The sequence below is a fragment of the Colius striatus genome, chromosome 1 (assembly GCF_028858725.1).
Source record: "Colius striatus isolate bColStr4 chromosome 1, bColStr4.1.hap1, whole genome shotgun sequence".
Taxonomy (NCBI): Eukaryota; Metazoa; Chordata; class Aves; order Coliiformes; family Coliidae; genus Colius; species Colius striatus.
The window spans coordinates 66,652,959-66,668,644 of NC_084759.1; the positions used below are offsets into that span (position 1 = coordinate 66,652,959).

The 15,686-nt window shown below is 39.3% G+C and overlaps 1 protein-coding gene across 1 annotated transcript in view; it reads left to right on the top strand.

Moving 5' to 3' along the window:
* MGAT4A (alpha-1,3-mannosyl-glycoprotein 4-beta-N-acetylglucosaminyltransferase A) overlaps positions 1-15,686 on the top strand; it is an 85,008-nt gene that overhangs the window by 44,812 nt on the left and 24,510 nt on the right. The window contains exons 7-10 of the mRNA XM_061997898.1: positions 7,891-7,937; positions 8,489-8,602; positions 9,213-9,288; positions 10,723-10,837. Of these exons, the coding sequence (XP_061853882.1) occupies positions 7,891-7,937; positions 8,489-8,602; positions 9,213-9,288; positions 10,723-10,837 (352 nt within the window). The remainder of the gene's footprint in view (positions 1-7,890; positions 7,938-8,488; positions 8,603-9,212; positions 9,289-10,722; positions 10,838-15,686) is intronic.

A 15,686-nucleotide genomic window follows, 5' to 3' on the forward strand; every position in this document is an offset into this window, starting at 1 on the left:
TGGCAGCTGCTATTGTTTAGCACTTTACATTGCCAAAGTTCAACATTTAGCATTTCCGATCACATCGAGTGGACAAGTCATGGAAATTGGAGTAAAAGTAGTGTTTAGTGGCAAACTAAGGAAAACTTAGTTTGTAATCTATCCAGCGTCGCTAGATAGGCCATTGCAAGACAGGTGAGACGGGAAATAAAAGCAGGGATGGAAATCCCATGCTTTAGAATGGAATGTAAATATGGATGTCTGAACTTCAAGGCTATTTTTGTTTTTTCCAGCAGGACTATGTCTTGTTGATACTGCTAGAGTACAAGACCATGTCTTACATGGTCTGATGCAAAGTGTTTGTACCCTTACTCTGCCTTTGTGCCATCCTGGCTCCTGATATGGTTGGACTCACCATTTTGCTCATTGCCGTTTTGTATCTGTGGATTAGAACTGGTTCTTGGTTTGAGATGGTGATACAGGTACAATCTACAAGTATTTTTCACTTGGTGTATTGTCATGGTTTTGCCCAGCCAGCGATGAAGCACCATGACAGTCTCTTGCTCACCTGCCCACCCTCATTAGGGTGGCAGAGGCCGCAGCAAAATGGGAGGAAAGAGATAACCAAGAATGTTGTAGATTGAGACAAGGGCAGGGAGGGCTCACTGCCAATTATGGTTCCAGGCACAACAGACTCCAGTACTCAACTTATAGAGGAAAGTAGGAAAGTTTATTCTACTGCCTACTAGAAATGGAACAGAACAAAAAGCAAAAAGAGATTAGGATGATGAGAAAATTACAACCAGTACTTTAAGATCTCCCTCCCCCATCCCTCCTTTCTTCCCGGGCCCAGCTCACTGCTCACCCAGTATCTCTAACTTCTCTCCCCTCAATGGCTCAGGGGGGCAGGGAGTGGGGGATGTGGTCAGTCTCTCACAGATGGGCTCTGCTGCGTCTCTCTTCTCAGATGAGGACGACTCCTGGCATTCTTCCCCTGCTTTAATGCAGGGTCCCTCCCCCGGGACACAGTCCTTAACGAACTTCTCTGCTGTGAGTTGTTCCCAGTATCTGCGGCTTCTGCCAATACAGAGTCCCTCACACAGGACTCAGTCCTTAATGAATATCTCTGGCGTGGATTCTTCTCCACAGTTGCAGCTTCTGCAGTTATAGGGTCCCTCCCTCAGGACATGGCCTCTTCTGGGCATAATTTTAATGAGCTTCTTTGGTGTGAGTTCCTCCCCACAGTTACAGCTTCTGTGAATATGGGGTCTCTCACATGGGACACGGCCTCTTCTGGCCATAGTCACTGCCGCTGGCACAGGTTCTTTAACGAAAGGAATCACTGCCCCTGAGGCAGGATCTTTAGCAAAATGAGTCACTGCCCCTGGTGCAGGGTCTTCAATTAAATGAGTACAAGTCACTGCTTCACCAGTCTTCTCTCCAGGATGCAAAGAAGTCTCTGCTCCAGCACACCTCCTCCTCTTTTCCCTCACTGACTTTGGAGTCCACATGGTTGCTTCTCTCTCCCTTCCCACTCCTTGCACCACCACCAACCAGAAAAGAAGAAGAGACAGAAGGAAAAGGAACAGGAAGAACCCTCCTCTTCTGGCTTCTTCTTAAAAAGTGATCATGGAGACGTCTAATTGGCTCAGCCCCAGAAGTGGGTCTGACTCAGAGCTGGGGAGAGTTTCAAGCAACTTCTTATAGGAGTCATCTTTACAGCCCCTTCCCCCTTACCAGAAACAACTGTCATGTCAACCCATGACAGGTATATAGCTAAATTGTGGACCTTGTTGCTACTGAATATTGTAAAACATGAGTGAGTAAATGAGTTCTGAATCAAATCAGGCAAATTCATGAAGTCCAGATCCAGGAAGAGCTACTGAACCTAGGAGTATAGATATCAGTCAGGCCTAGGAATTATGAACTATTGATTATCAAGAACTAGGAGGTATATGAAGGGAAGTTTGTTCTGTACATACCCTGTTTAGAAAGTTTGTTCTGTACATACCCTGTTTATTACACTCTACGCTGCACTGGTGTGGCCCCATCTCAAATCCTGTGTGCAGTTTTGGGTGCCTCAATACAAGAAGGACATCAGACTGTTAGAGTGTGTCCAGAGGAGGGTGACTGAGAACAGTGAAAGGCCTTGAGTGCAAGGTTTACAAAGAGTAGGTGAGGTCACTTGGTTTGTTAAACTTGGAGGACACTGAGGGATAACCTTAGTGGAGATGCTGATCTCCTCGCTTTGGTATCCAGTGATAGGACACGAGGAAATGGAATTGAACTGCATCAAGGAAATTCAGACTGGACATTAGGAAAAGACTCTTAACTGAGAGGGTGGCTAGTAACTGTAATGGGCTCCCCAGAGAACATCAAGCTTGTCATGGCATCAAGCTTGTCATAGTTCAAAAAGTGTCTGAATGATGCTCTTAGTCCTATGTTTTAGTTGTAGGTAGTCCTGTGAGAAGCAGAGAGTTGCATTTGATGTTCATTACAGGTCTCTTCCAACTTGTGATATTCTGTGCCGCAACTGTTATTTCTCTGTGTCTTTTACTGGCTAAGACATTAAATAGACCTTTGGTCTAAAATGCCATAGTTTTTCTTACATTTTGAGAAACAATTTCCCTTCTGTCATTCTTGAAGATAGAAAACAGGTGGGGTTTAACAGTATGAATGTGTTGATTCTTAGAACTAGAAAACTTGGGTTTGTCTGACTGTTGGCTAAGCTGTTAATCAGAACTTTCTAACCTCTTGTTTTGTCTGCTAGCTAATACATTATACTACTTTGCTATGCAAATGCTCACTTACAAAAATGAAAAAAAAAACCCCTCATTGTTGCTCTAGTTCTTTGTATGGTTGTTACGAACAGCATTTTTTCAGGCAAACCTTAGAACAGTTGCAAATTTGAAAGTCAGCCTCACCTAAAATAGAGAAGGGACTTTAGAAAATTGTAGGACAGCCTTTTGCAAAAAAATGAGGAAATTTAAAACTTATTTCAATGACAGCTTTAGGGTTTTTTCACAACAGAGTGAGTCGTCTTTCAGAGATACTCATCAAAGCACTCTGTATCCTCTCATCAAAATTGCTGATGCAACCTCAGCTGTTGCCATGTTCACAGGCTTATGAAACTGCATAGATCTGATAAGCAAAGATCTTGTTTTCTTGCTTAAAGTTTAGATAGCATCAAGAGGATGCTGGCGAGGTATCTTGAAGAGGAGTCTACTGAGAAATAGTGAATACACAAAATCACATCTGTCTCAGGAAGTAACATGAATTTAAGGTAGTTGTAATGTGGATGGTAGCAGAAGGGAGAGTGTTGTGTATGTTTGTCCTCCTTTTATTCTTTGCTGTGTATCTGTTCATGGGTGCTACTGCTGGAAGCAAAATGCTGAGCTGGATCAATCTTTGGTCTAATGTGGTATTAATGGAAAACGGGGTGACTTACTCTAGGTGTTCTTGCTTTCTTCCAGAGATCAGTGATTTTATATGACTAGGAAGACAGAACAGGCAGAAAGATTTGAACTGCTGATATTGAAATAACCACTTTATGCGTTTCATTAGCTCCCAGAGATTCACCTAACAGGACAAACTTGTTTACAACGCTTCATGTGATTTATTGATAAAATGTATCTTCATGGTTGGCACTGTTAACTCTTGGATTGTGGCCTATCACGATTTAGTGTTTAATCACTTTAAAGGGATTAGTTCTTAAAATGTTTGGCTTTGCTTCTTTTTCTTGGGTTCCAAATTCCTAAGGTTTATTTAATCTTCAACCTTAGAAGTTTAATAAGGAGAAATTATTGATTTGTTACTGCCTTGATCGGTGACACTTCAATAGTGACACAGTGACACCATGTAGCAACAGTGACACCATGAAACAGAATTTAAGTTCATCATACCTCCTCCAAAGTCAACCTAGTTTCTACCTAATGATTTTCAGTGCAAGTCTAAAGAACAGTTGGGCTTTGTCTTTCATGGGTGACTTCCTTTTGATTGATCTGGATTTGTCTTGTCCTGTTTAAGGTTCTTGGAGAAGACAAGAGTATTACTCCTTCACGTTATATATAGTTCATAATTATTTTCAGCAATCTTGTGTCCTGCAGGTTGATAAAAAGGACTTCAGTCTTATTTTTTCAAGGCAGAAAATGCCTTCTTCCTCAAAAACAGAGAACAGATTTTGGTCATTAATATTGTTTTCTGTCACTTTTAGTTACTAGCTGAATTTATTGATACTGCTCGGAAAATCTTTAGGTTACAGCAATTATCAGGCTATTCCACATTTCCTTCCATTGCTACGCTGCAATCTTCTGTATAGTTGACTTTTTCTTTGGATAGAGACATAGCTTGATCAAATTGATTACATAGTCTCCTATTTATTTAATGAGGTTGTGTGAAACAACTTAAAAGTACCACCTTCCTGGAAAATGCCTGCAGCTGGAGGATGTTCGCAAAGATCCCACTTAGTGGGATCTGAGTAATAGGAGGAGTTGGTTGACTCTGGAAGTTCTGATGTGGAAAGATGACAGTCAGCTTTCTATCCTGAGGGGAAGAGTTTGGTGTTGAAATCCTCATTCTGAATATCAGATGCTACTGGTAGATATAAATACAACTGCTCATTTAGAAATATCAACAAGATACCACATTTTAATGCTTTTGATTATGTGAAAAATGACATCGACTCTTTCAATCTTTCATTCTGAAAGCGGCATCTCCTTTGGTACTTATACTGATGTAGTGATTATTGAAGGAAGGTTATGTACAAAACCAGTGATGGTGTTTGCTATATGTCATGCTTAGTGCATCTAGACCAGACCATCTTGACTTTGTGTGATAGCAGCACAGATTACAATAAGGGGTTGGAAGACTACAGGCTACATCTTCTTGATGTGAAGCTGTTGTGATTGCAGCTAGGACTGGGAAACTACCAACCTTTTGCTTGAAGGACACAAACAAATAAGGGCAAATAGGGAAAAAAACACTCTTATTCCAGATTTTTCCTTTTTTCTACTTTTTTATTTTTCTGATTGTAGTGAGTTCTGTATAAGTGTGTAAGGTTTTACACAATGAAGCCTGGCTGGTGCCTTTATTTGCAAAATCAATCAAAACTATGTTTACTCTAAGGAGACTTGGACAGAGAAACAGGCTTGTGACTTAATATATACTTCCAGTAGGGATGAAGTACAGCATTTATTTTAATATCTGGCATGCTGTCTAGAAACTAGCTGTGTTTCTGCTCTCTGTGTATATGTCTATATTTTTATGTGTATTAAAAATAAATGTTGCTTTTTTCTATGCATTTAGAGTATGGGCTGTTTAACAAGTGTTTGGATTATTAATACTAGACTGAGTAATTGAAGTTTGGCACGCCAACTGGAATTTCAAATTGTTAGTCTTTTCAGATGCTGGCTAGACAACCCTTTCTGTATTTCTAATATTTAAAAAAAAAGAATTTTCAGTTAAAGATAGGTACACTAAACATTCTCTTTAGGTGGTCACTGATTTACAGCTGTTAACAGACAGCAGAAAAAGTTACATCTTAAACTTCATTCCAGTGATAAACTGTGCGTGAAAAATCCATATATGTATTTAAAGACTTGGTGATATATCAAGATCCATACGGACTTGAAAGTCTCCTTGTGTGGAACTCGCTGCAGGATACGTTTTAAATTGTGAACACCTTATCTGCATATTAGAACTTCTGACCAACACTAGGCATAGCACGTAGAAAATATGTATGAAAAGTTTATGACCAATGCTTTCTGCTCACGTATTGTTGTAGTATTTAGAACCTGCTTTTGGAAGAAACCCACTGTTGTCCTTTGTGGAAAACTGTTTGTCACGGGTATTATGTTGGATTTAATAAATATAAATCTATAAAAATAGGCATGGTAATTTTTAAGATCAAAGAGTAAGCACCTTTGTCAAACAAGATTAACGGTTCTATAGAAATGCTTGGGAGGGATTTATTCTCTGTGTGTATAATTCTTTAATCATAACTCACGTTACAAATTCATCAGAAAAAAGTATGAACTATTCCTTTGTTTCCAGCATTTCAAAGGCAGTTATTTCTCCAGAATCCTCATGAGCACCAGACCCTGAGTTGATTTATAGACTGATAAATAGTATGTCAAGTTATTAGAATAGGAAGTGTAACAAAGATTTGCATTTTCAGTCATATTCATGCATTCACAAAGTGAATTCACAGTGAGGTGGATCGAGAGCTGGGTGAATGACAGAGCCCAGAGGGTGGTGATCAATGGCACAGAGTCGAGTTGGAGGCCTGTGGCCAGTGGAGTTCCACAGGGATCGCTTCTGGGGCCGGTCTTGTTCAACATCTTCATCAACAACCTGGATGAGGGTACAGAGTGTACCCTCAGCAAGTTGGCTGATGACACCAAACTGGGAGGACTGGCTGATTCCCCAGAAGGCTGTGCTGCCATTCAGTGGGATCTCAACCGGCTTGAGAGCTGGGCAGAGAGGAACCTCATGAGGTTCAACAAGGACAAGTGCAGAGTCCTGCATCTGGGAAGGAACAACCCCCTGCACCAGTATAGGCTGGGGGTCAAACTGCCCTGCAGAGAGAGACCTGGGAGTCCTGATTGATAATAAGCTAAATATGAGCCAGCAATGTGCCCTCGTGGCCAAGAAGGCCAATGGCATCCTGGGATGCATCAAGAATGTGGTCAGCAGGTCAAGGGAGGTTATTCTCCCTCTCTACTCTGCCCTTGTGAGGCCTCATCTGGAGTCCTGTGTCCAGTTCTGGGCTCCTCAGCTCAAGAGGGACAGGGAAGTGCTGGAGGGAGTCCAGTGCAGGGCCACCAAGATGATCAAGGGTATGGAATATCTTTGATATGAGGAAAGGCTGCAGGAACTGGGGCTGTTTAGTCTGGAGAAGAGGAGATTAAGGGGAGACCTTATTATCATTTATAAATATCTAAAGGGTGGGTGTCAGGAAGTTGGGACATCCCTTTTTTCTGTAGTAGCTAACAACAGGACAAGGGATAATGGGATGAAGCTGGAACACAAAAAGTTCCACTTAAGCTATTTTGTTGTGAGGATGAGGGAGCCCTGGCACAGGCTGCCCAGAAGGGTTGTGGAGTCTCCTTCCTTGGAGGTCTTCAAGACCTGCCTGGACATGTTCCTATGCGACCTTATCTAGGTGACCCTGCTTCTGCAGGGGTTTGGACTGGATGATCTCTAAAGGTCCCTTTCAACCCCTACCGTTCTATGGTTCTATGACTCTTTTCCTGAATGCTTGTGTACAACTAAGTAAACAGTTTGAATAATTGTCCAGTCCTGGAAAGTGAGGTGATGTAGACTTTTCCAGAATGTCATGATTATTCTAGCCAACAAGTAGGTTTTAGAATCTTTGCATCTTTAAGAACCATGTGATTAATAGGACTGATAGTCCCTCAAGTTTAGTCTCTCAAGCTAAAAAAGCAGCCCTAGTCAGGAAGACAGCATAGTCATTGCTCTGTGGTTGGAACATCCAAGCTTTAAATGCAAGATTTATAAGGTGGATTTTTGAAAGAAGAATGTGTGTTCAATGCACTATTTTCATGTAATACTATATAGGAAATTCTTCCTGTACAAATGCTTAGTGATTATTCTGTCATTAAGAGCATGAGAGGTTGCAAGAAGTTCCCAGCAGCTGGATTAGAACTGCCTATTAAGTTAAGATACAAGGCAAATGTTATTCCCCTCTAAAAATAAGGTTCTTCTCTCATTAAACATAAGTCATAGTTACTTGTGATGGGTTCCTATATTACTCAAATATCTTACATACTGAAATTAATTTTCAAGTACAGCTACCTTCAGTGTTTTACTAGGTTCTTTTAAAATGCATCTCCAATACTGTTAAGTATATTATTTGGTTTTTGTGTTTAGTTTTCTTTGTTTGTTTTGCAGACTGATCTTGATTACGTTAACAGCGTTGTTGCAAGCCTGGAAAAAGAGTAAGTTATAGTTTTAATGGGTGATTTCTTAGCTTATTGTTCAGTTTGGGTTTTGTTTTTTCCTAAATCACATGATAACTAATAAAAAGTTGACTGGAAATACGAGGTCACAAATTTTTGTTTTGGGAAGGGAGAGGGTTAGACTTAGGAAAAAAAAAAAGCAATACGTGACAAATTAAGGGGAAGTGATTCAGTCAGTTAAATTGGAAAACAATAAATGGGATTAAATTATTTGGCACAACATAAACACATGGGATTGTTTTAACATGAATGGAAATACGTTACATCTCTATTAGGGCCTTATATTACATATGTTCAAAGATAAGGGCAAAAGAAGGGTTTAGAATCAAGTTCTAATTCTGGTTAATGGGCAAGGGGCTATACTGCTCTGAAGAAAATGCTAAGGAAGACAATACTGTTTGCTATGCTACTTGTCTTGTTTGAATAAGTCAGTATTGTAACCAGACATGGTAACTGTACCAACAAAAGCAAGGAGGAAGCCTGCAGAACTCAGAATGTCTCGTGTGACTTCAGGATGTTTTTATTAACAGGTTTTCTACAGAGATCAATTCTGGCTTAGTGGAAGTAATAGCCCCACCTGCATCTTACTATCCTGACTTGACAAACTTGAAAGAGACATTTGGAGACTCAAAAGAGAGAGTGAGGTTAGTTTATTCCCCCAGATCTTTTCTCATTTACTCCCACACCCATACTTTTATTGTTTATGAAATGGCAAGTGGAATGTGAATTCTTGAAATGTTTTCTTACTGTAATTCTTGAAAGTGTGGGGATGCTAAAAGTGTTCTGTGAATCCATCTCATTCTTATCTGCATGCTGTTCTGTGCTTGATCAGAGCCTAACTCTATGCTTGGTTGAATTAATTTAGTGTTAAATTTTGAGAGGACTGAGACGATATTCTATTTTTTTTTGTGTATTTAGATTTTTGTGTACTGGTTTTCTTTCTAAACTACAGTGTAAAACCCATAAATTCCTGATGAATTACCATTTGAAATGCAGTTGTGTTTTTAGTGTAATGTCAGGTAGTTTTCACAAAATCAGATTCAAGTTAAACCAGTTTTATGTCTGTATTAAAGCATAAGGCAAAACCTTTGTTCCTTTTTTTCAGACAGGATTTCCTGAGGGAACAATGCCAAAGCCAGCTGTCTGAAAATTTCACTAATGTGTCATTCTTCATAGTGAGATTTACTTTGCATTGCCAAGTGTGTGTTGAAGTAACCTTTTTTCATAATCCTTAAGCTTTTCATTTAATTTCAGATGGAGAACAAAGCAAAACTTGGATTATTGTTTTCTTATGATGTATGCCCAGAAAAAGGGTGTTTATTACATCCAGGTAATTTCTCTTCTTTGTTTTGAGACAAGTTCTAAAATGAGCCTCCAGAAATTATGCTGTTGGACATATCAGAAGAACCTACACAGAACAGAGATAACTTGATTGCGTAGTTGAAGGAGGATATTAAGTCTTGAGGTTATGGTATATGAGAAAGTAATTTGTGGAGGATGCTGTCTCTGAAGTAGGAAGTAATTTGTCCTATGTGACTTACTTTTAAGATGCTTATTAAAAACAATGAAGGAATGTAGACACCTTAACTACTGTTTCCTCCTTGTCCCCCAAATGAATTACTATTGAGTCACCTAGGCAAAAAAACCCATCAGCATAGTTTTAAGTAGAAATCAAACTAAAATCCATTTTTACTTTCTTTTGAAGGCAAATGCAGCATCACTTTAATGTGTCTTTTGTGAATAGATATGTTTTCAGTGTGTTCTTAGACTTGTTTAATTTTTTAAAAAGGTTTTCAAGAACAGAGTTAAGCAATTCTTCCTAAATTTAATTTAGCTCAGAATTGTTCATATTGTGTCGTGCTGCTTTCAAGTAGAAGCCTTACCTACAGGTGTTGCAGACATAGTGAGTAACTGCACTTAAGATCTTTATTTAGATTTTGGGAGTGTCTTTTGGCTATAAAGCCCCACTCATCTAGTTTTTACAAAGCTGTGCTGACCTCTCTCTGAGAGCTATTGGAGACTCAGCTCTCCTGGAAGCTGCACAGCCCATGACATGAGACAGTTTTCTTGAAATGAGACGGTCACACAAATATTAGTGCCAGCACAAGGGGGACAGCATGAATGTACTGGGAGAAAGGACAGGAGAATCAGTATCCTTAAAGTAATAGTCTGCATTTACCATGAATTAAAAGGATTTTGGCACCCCATCTTTGCAATTCTGCTACCTGGACTAGATGACTAATTTGGACTATGCACCTGTTTTTCTATTGGACAGCTGAAGACAGATGAAATTAATCCCACGTCTGTAAACAATGTGTCTCTCAGCTTCTTGTTTCAGTGAAGAAATTCTGTCAGTGCTGTTAGGTGCATGAGTAAAGAGTCACATTGGTGTGCAAATAACGCAGATATTCTACTTATACTGCTGATGTCGCTTAGTCTAACGGTATTTCGTGGATGATTTTTCTCTGAAGATAGAAGCTAGAAAAGCAGTGTTCTGAAGTAATGAGTTGAGATATGTTTGTCGATTCTTACTATAGAAAAATTCTGGATTAGTTCACCACAAATAGACAGACTGTGATCCCTACAATAGCTAATCTTATCTGTAGCATCATGTAGGTTTTATAGCAGCACTTTCATTAGAAATATATGTCTATGTGTTAGCAATAGATTATAAATCAGTATATCCTAGCTGTGTGTTTTTCCCTAATGCTTTGCTGGTGCTTTAAAAAAAAATTATGTTGATATCACCGCTACTTTCCTCTAGCTCGAAGATGACATCGTTGTCAAGCAGAATTATTTCAGCACAATAAAAAACTTTGCACTTCAGCTTGCTTCTGAAGATTGGATGATTCTAGAATTTTCTCAGCTGGGTTTCATTGGTAAGAAAATGTTCACTTTAGTAGTTTGAAAGAACACATTAATCCTCAGACTCTGTACATTAATAGTGATCTGACTGCAAAGCTATCTTCTTTGTACTTGAAGTACACCAAGAAGTAGAAATTCATTGGCTTTTTTAGGCTATCTTGGCTGGAGGGATGAGAGTATTTCAGTGCTTGCATATACTTTTATGTGACTGAGACAGATTCAAATTGTTGGGAAACAGGGCAGTTTTGTAATAAAAAGCTAATTAATTTATAAAAATATTAACAGTTGAACTGCAAGGAATTATTTATTTTTAATTTATCTGCCATTAAAACAAAAATGTTGTTAAAACACAACTGACTAAAGTAAAAGAAAAAAAGCATGAAAACTAAGTTGACCTAAACCAACTTCAGTGGAATTTGTGCCAAAATTTCCATGAATCGTCAGGCATCAGTTTGTCTTGGTTGCAAAACCTGTTCTATCTCCATCTTTATTCTCTTTCAAGGAGAAGCTATGACAGTCTGCTGCTTCTATAGGTATAGAGTCTATCTTTCATTTGCGATGAACAAGAGTGAGGGAAAGTAATGCAGCATCTCAGGCTGTTGTAGAGTGACTACCAAGGTACTGTTGAAGTTACTTTATGGTTCTTTGCTCTTACACCAGTTTTTAATTGAATGGTACTAGACTTAACAGAAGAGCAACTAAAGAGAGTTTTGAAGGGATTTTAAAAATCAAAAGGTTGTTTCATTATTGCAGTGATCTGTCATGTTTAAAAGTGCTGAGCTGGACATATATGAGGAAAAGTCAAAACTTAAGGTGGACTGTGGCGATTCCTGTTATGTAGTCAACATAAATGATTGCAATTCAAAGGTTGTAAGTTGTACTCAGAACAGGAAGAAAATCCTACCTCTAATAGGTACAGTGAAGTCCTGAGTTTTGTCACTGTTGGAAATTCTTGTTCTCTTGTTTTTACTTTGGAACTACTTTCCAGAGAAGAGTTTAATTTTCAACCCGTAAGGGTAGCACTGAGAATGCGTGCACTGTGTGAATGGCCAGTACTATCCTGTTTCCAGCTCAGCATCAGATGTGTTGCTGAGGCAATAGTTCTCTGACTTTCAGGATCTCAGAGACTCACCAAGTAGAAAGGAAAACAGTAATTATCTCCTAAACATGCTCTGTTTGAGTACAAAATGGTACTTTGTACATTTGCCTGTCAGTCTAACCTATGGAAATGATGGAGAAGATAAGAGGAAATGAGCAGAGAGAAGTCTCTTTATCTGTCTGTCCACCACATAACCCATTGGCTTGGTTGCCTTGGAGTACTCAGAAATGCATCGTTGCTGAAATAGTTACGGGACTGGTTTTGAGGCCTCAGAGGTGCAAGAAAGAAACAGGAAATGGAGCTGCCTATTGTGGAGAAATAAGCAGTTAAAAAACTTACTGGGGCTTTTGCTCTAAGTAGACTTGTCTCTTCTTTTGGGGAGCTCCTTGCAACTCTCTATGATTCTGTGGCTGCAGAAATTGAATAACAACATCTAATTAGGCTTTTGTTTCTACTTTTGAACAGTTAAATTGCAGACTTAGCTGTATGAAGTTCCTGGGCTCTAGAAATAATTTACATTTATTCTACATATGCATAATTTAGGAGTAGAGTGTACTCACTTGCAAAGTGCTATTTTGTAAGACTGACATGCACAAAGGACGTAAACTCAACTTACCATTTAGGACATGCACTATCTACCCTATGCAGATGTATTTCAGATAACTTATTATTTGTGTGTTTCACACCCCTTTCTGTTCTCACTGCTGCTATAGAGGGCACAGTATCTGACCCAGGAGGGGTAGGTAGATAGTTCTTAATATTGAAATTTGGCCTAATCACCTGCACAACCTTTAAAAAATATTTTAAAGCTGTTTTTATACTGGCTGTGTACTTTTTTCAGCCTAGGCTCTGAAAATAGCTGTAGTTAAATTTAGTTGTTAGCTTCTGCTGCTTGCCTCCCCGTTCTTTGTTCCTTGTATCATATTTACTTGCCTCCTTTTAATTAGATGATATCAGTAGAAATCCAGATGCATTTAGCTATGGCTTCACGTCTTAATGTTGCTTTTCTGCCTGGAAAATTAAATTAGATTTTTTTTTCCTCCCAATTTAGCTACTTATCCTGCTTTTAAGTTTTGAGAGAAAAATTAGTATTCATGAAAGCGACTAAAACTTCTGGCTTTGAGACATATTGGTGTGCTATAACCATGTATTGCACAGAAATGTTACACAAGTAACGTGGATTTGCCTCATCTCTGCTATCTCTTTATGGATCTTGATGTAGACTGATACTATGGTAATTTTGTTGTGCAGATAGCTATGGAGAAGGGCAAAAACAGTTGTTGGAGGTGGATAAGTTTTATGTGTAGATGTCTAAGAGAGAAGGTAGAGCACCGAATTGCCTAGATGATACTGATTTAGAAATAATCTCTAAAAAAGAGAAATGTGGCTGATTGCTATACACTACTGGAAACCTTGATCAGCTGATGAGTTTGCTAAGTAAAAATGTGTTTTGTCGTAGCGTACTTCTGAATGGAAAATCTAATTTATGCAAGTAGTACATGTGAAAGTAGCAAATGCATTATTTAGACTGACAGCAGGATTATAGAATTCTGTCACCTCTGCCACAGAGCAAAATTTGCTTCCTTGGAGGTTTTTTTTGATACTGAAAGCATAGTCTTAAGTGCTGTCAAGTATCTAATAAATAATGGGTGAGATGGATGCTGTTTCCCTAAGAAGCTCTGTGGAAGGAGATGCATCTTTTGCTCTTCTGGATCCTGGTTTGCACTTCAGTCCTGACACAATGTAGGAAAGTCCTACTAGCTTTTTATGAGAAGTGCTGATTTATCTTTTAACTGCCTGTGAGCTAAAGTGTTTTCCAGAGCGTTGTAGCTCTAATACCAGCTGTCTCAAACTTTTAACTGAGTGGTATGAAATCAGCCTTTTGGTTGTCTTCATTAGTTCCTCTCAGTCTTGCTCTGCCCTGATATTCAAAGGCCCGTTGTTTCTGTTTATTTAAAGTTGTTCTGATTACAGTTTTTCTCAAGCTGTCTGCACAGTTGAAGTTTGGGAAAGGGTAGATCAAATCAAATATTTGAGATTTAAATAACTTCAAAGAGGTTCTGGTTTTAATGCCAGTAATTTACATATCATTAACAGGGAAAGCGTTGATAAGACTTCAACTGTAGTTAGAATATGTACTTGCAGGTATAAAGTTATTGTTGATGTAGACTGAATACATTTACTGATGCTTATGGGGAAGAATGAAAATGAATAATTAAGATATTTGCTGTTCAGAGGACTGTAGAAGACTAAGTTTTTCATTTTGTGTGTGTCCTGTGCTTGCTAACAAAATATGGAGAAGGCCAGAATAGATCACTAAGGATAGCATTTAAATGGACTGAAAATCAGATAGAAGTCTTGACAGCACACAATAAATAGCAGAAAAATGTTCCACTATATATGTTTTGGGTCTTTTTTTAAGTCCTGGCTCTCCCTTTTATCAATATAGAAAAATAATATGGAGAAAGTCTTTCACATTTTGTACATCTCTAGGGATTTATGGAACAAGATTTTACCTTTGAGTCTTAATTCTTTTGGATTTTGAAATTTGTTTCCAAGGGTAGATTGTATGCACTCAGAATCTGAAACATCTGAAATTTTGTCAGCAGAGTCTACTTGATTTATGCCTGTTCTCATGCACTGCACCAAGTGCATGAACACGGTACAAGGTGAGCATCAATTCTTTCACATTGTCTTTGTTTTGAGACAGTGTGTGTGTTGACTGCAGTTTTTGCTTAGGTCTTATTGGCTTGATTTTTTTTGACTGCATATTGGGGATGGCCAGGAGGCAAACTGTAGCCTGGATCTGAGTAGCATCTCACATGGGAAGCCACAGGACTGCAGGACTTTGGCAAATTATGCTGCTTGTTCTTGGGCTATGGCTGTGCCCTAGGGAAGCCAGGCTGCTGCTGCTATACTCACATGGGATAGGCTAGGCAAGGGCTTGGCTGGTTTGAACTTGAAGTGGCCAGGCTGTTGGATTTGTGGAGTAGGAGTTGTGGTGGACTGCTTTTCATCACAAGGAGTACTTGTGGACAGTCAAAGGTCCAGAGCTTTAAACACCTGCTTTACCAGATGCTTCACTACAAAGGCCTGGTTTTTGAGCTGATGTAGGAAAGTGTTTTGAGGGAGAAAAGGGAGATGTTTGTCCATGGCAGTACTGCTGTGCTGGTGGTGCCCTGAGACAGAAATGACATCTGAGGGATGCTGTGTTATACTGAAGGGAAAGGAGCTGAGGCAAAGCTGGGTGTGGAAGGGGGTGACAGCATTTCAGCCAGTATTGTATGGATGTCTGTCCTTGGTTTCTTAAGTGAGATAAGGGCTTATCTCAGGAGCAGGGTGTTGCCTGTCCATCTTTGCTCCAGTGATTATTACAGATTAAAGTGAGAAAGCTTTGCCTGCACTGTTGAGCCCTCCCATGATGCTGGACAGTGCAATGCAGAGGAGCCAGATGGGTTTGAAGATGCTAGCGTAGGCGCAGCTAGCTGATGCTTTAGTAGCATATTCTGACTGGTTGCAGTTAGATGTATAGGGAAGGGAGGGGGGTTAGTTTTGGTTCATTTGGTTCAGAGTTTTTTTGTTTGGTTTGGTTCGGTGTTTGTTGTTGTTCAGGGGGGTGGTTTTTTTCCTGGTGTATCCAGTGACGTCACCATGTTAACAAGATGAAACCTGAAGTCAGGAGTGGTTGATTGAATGTTTGACAGTAGCATGGCAGTCTAGGGCTAGAGAAAAGGGCCTCTGGGCTTGGACAAGTTTGCCATGTG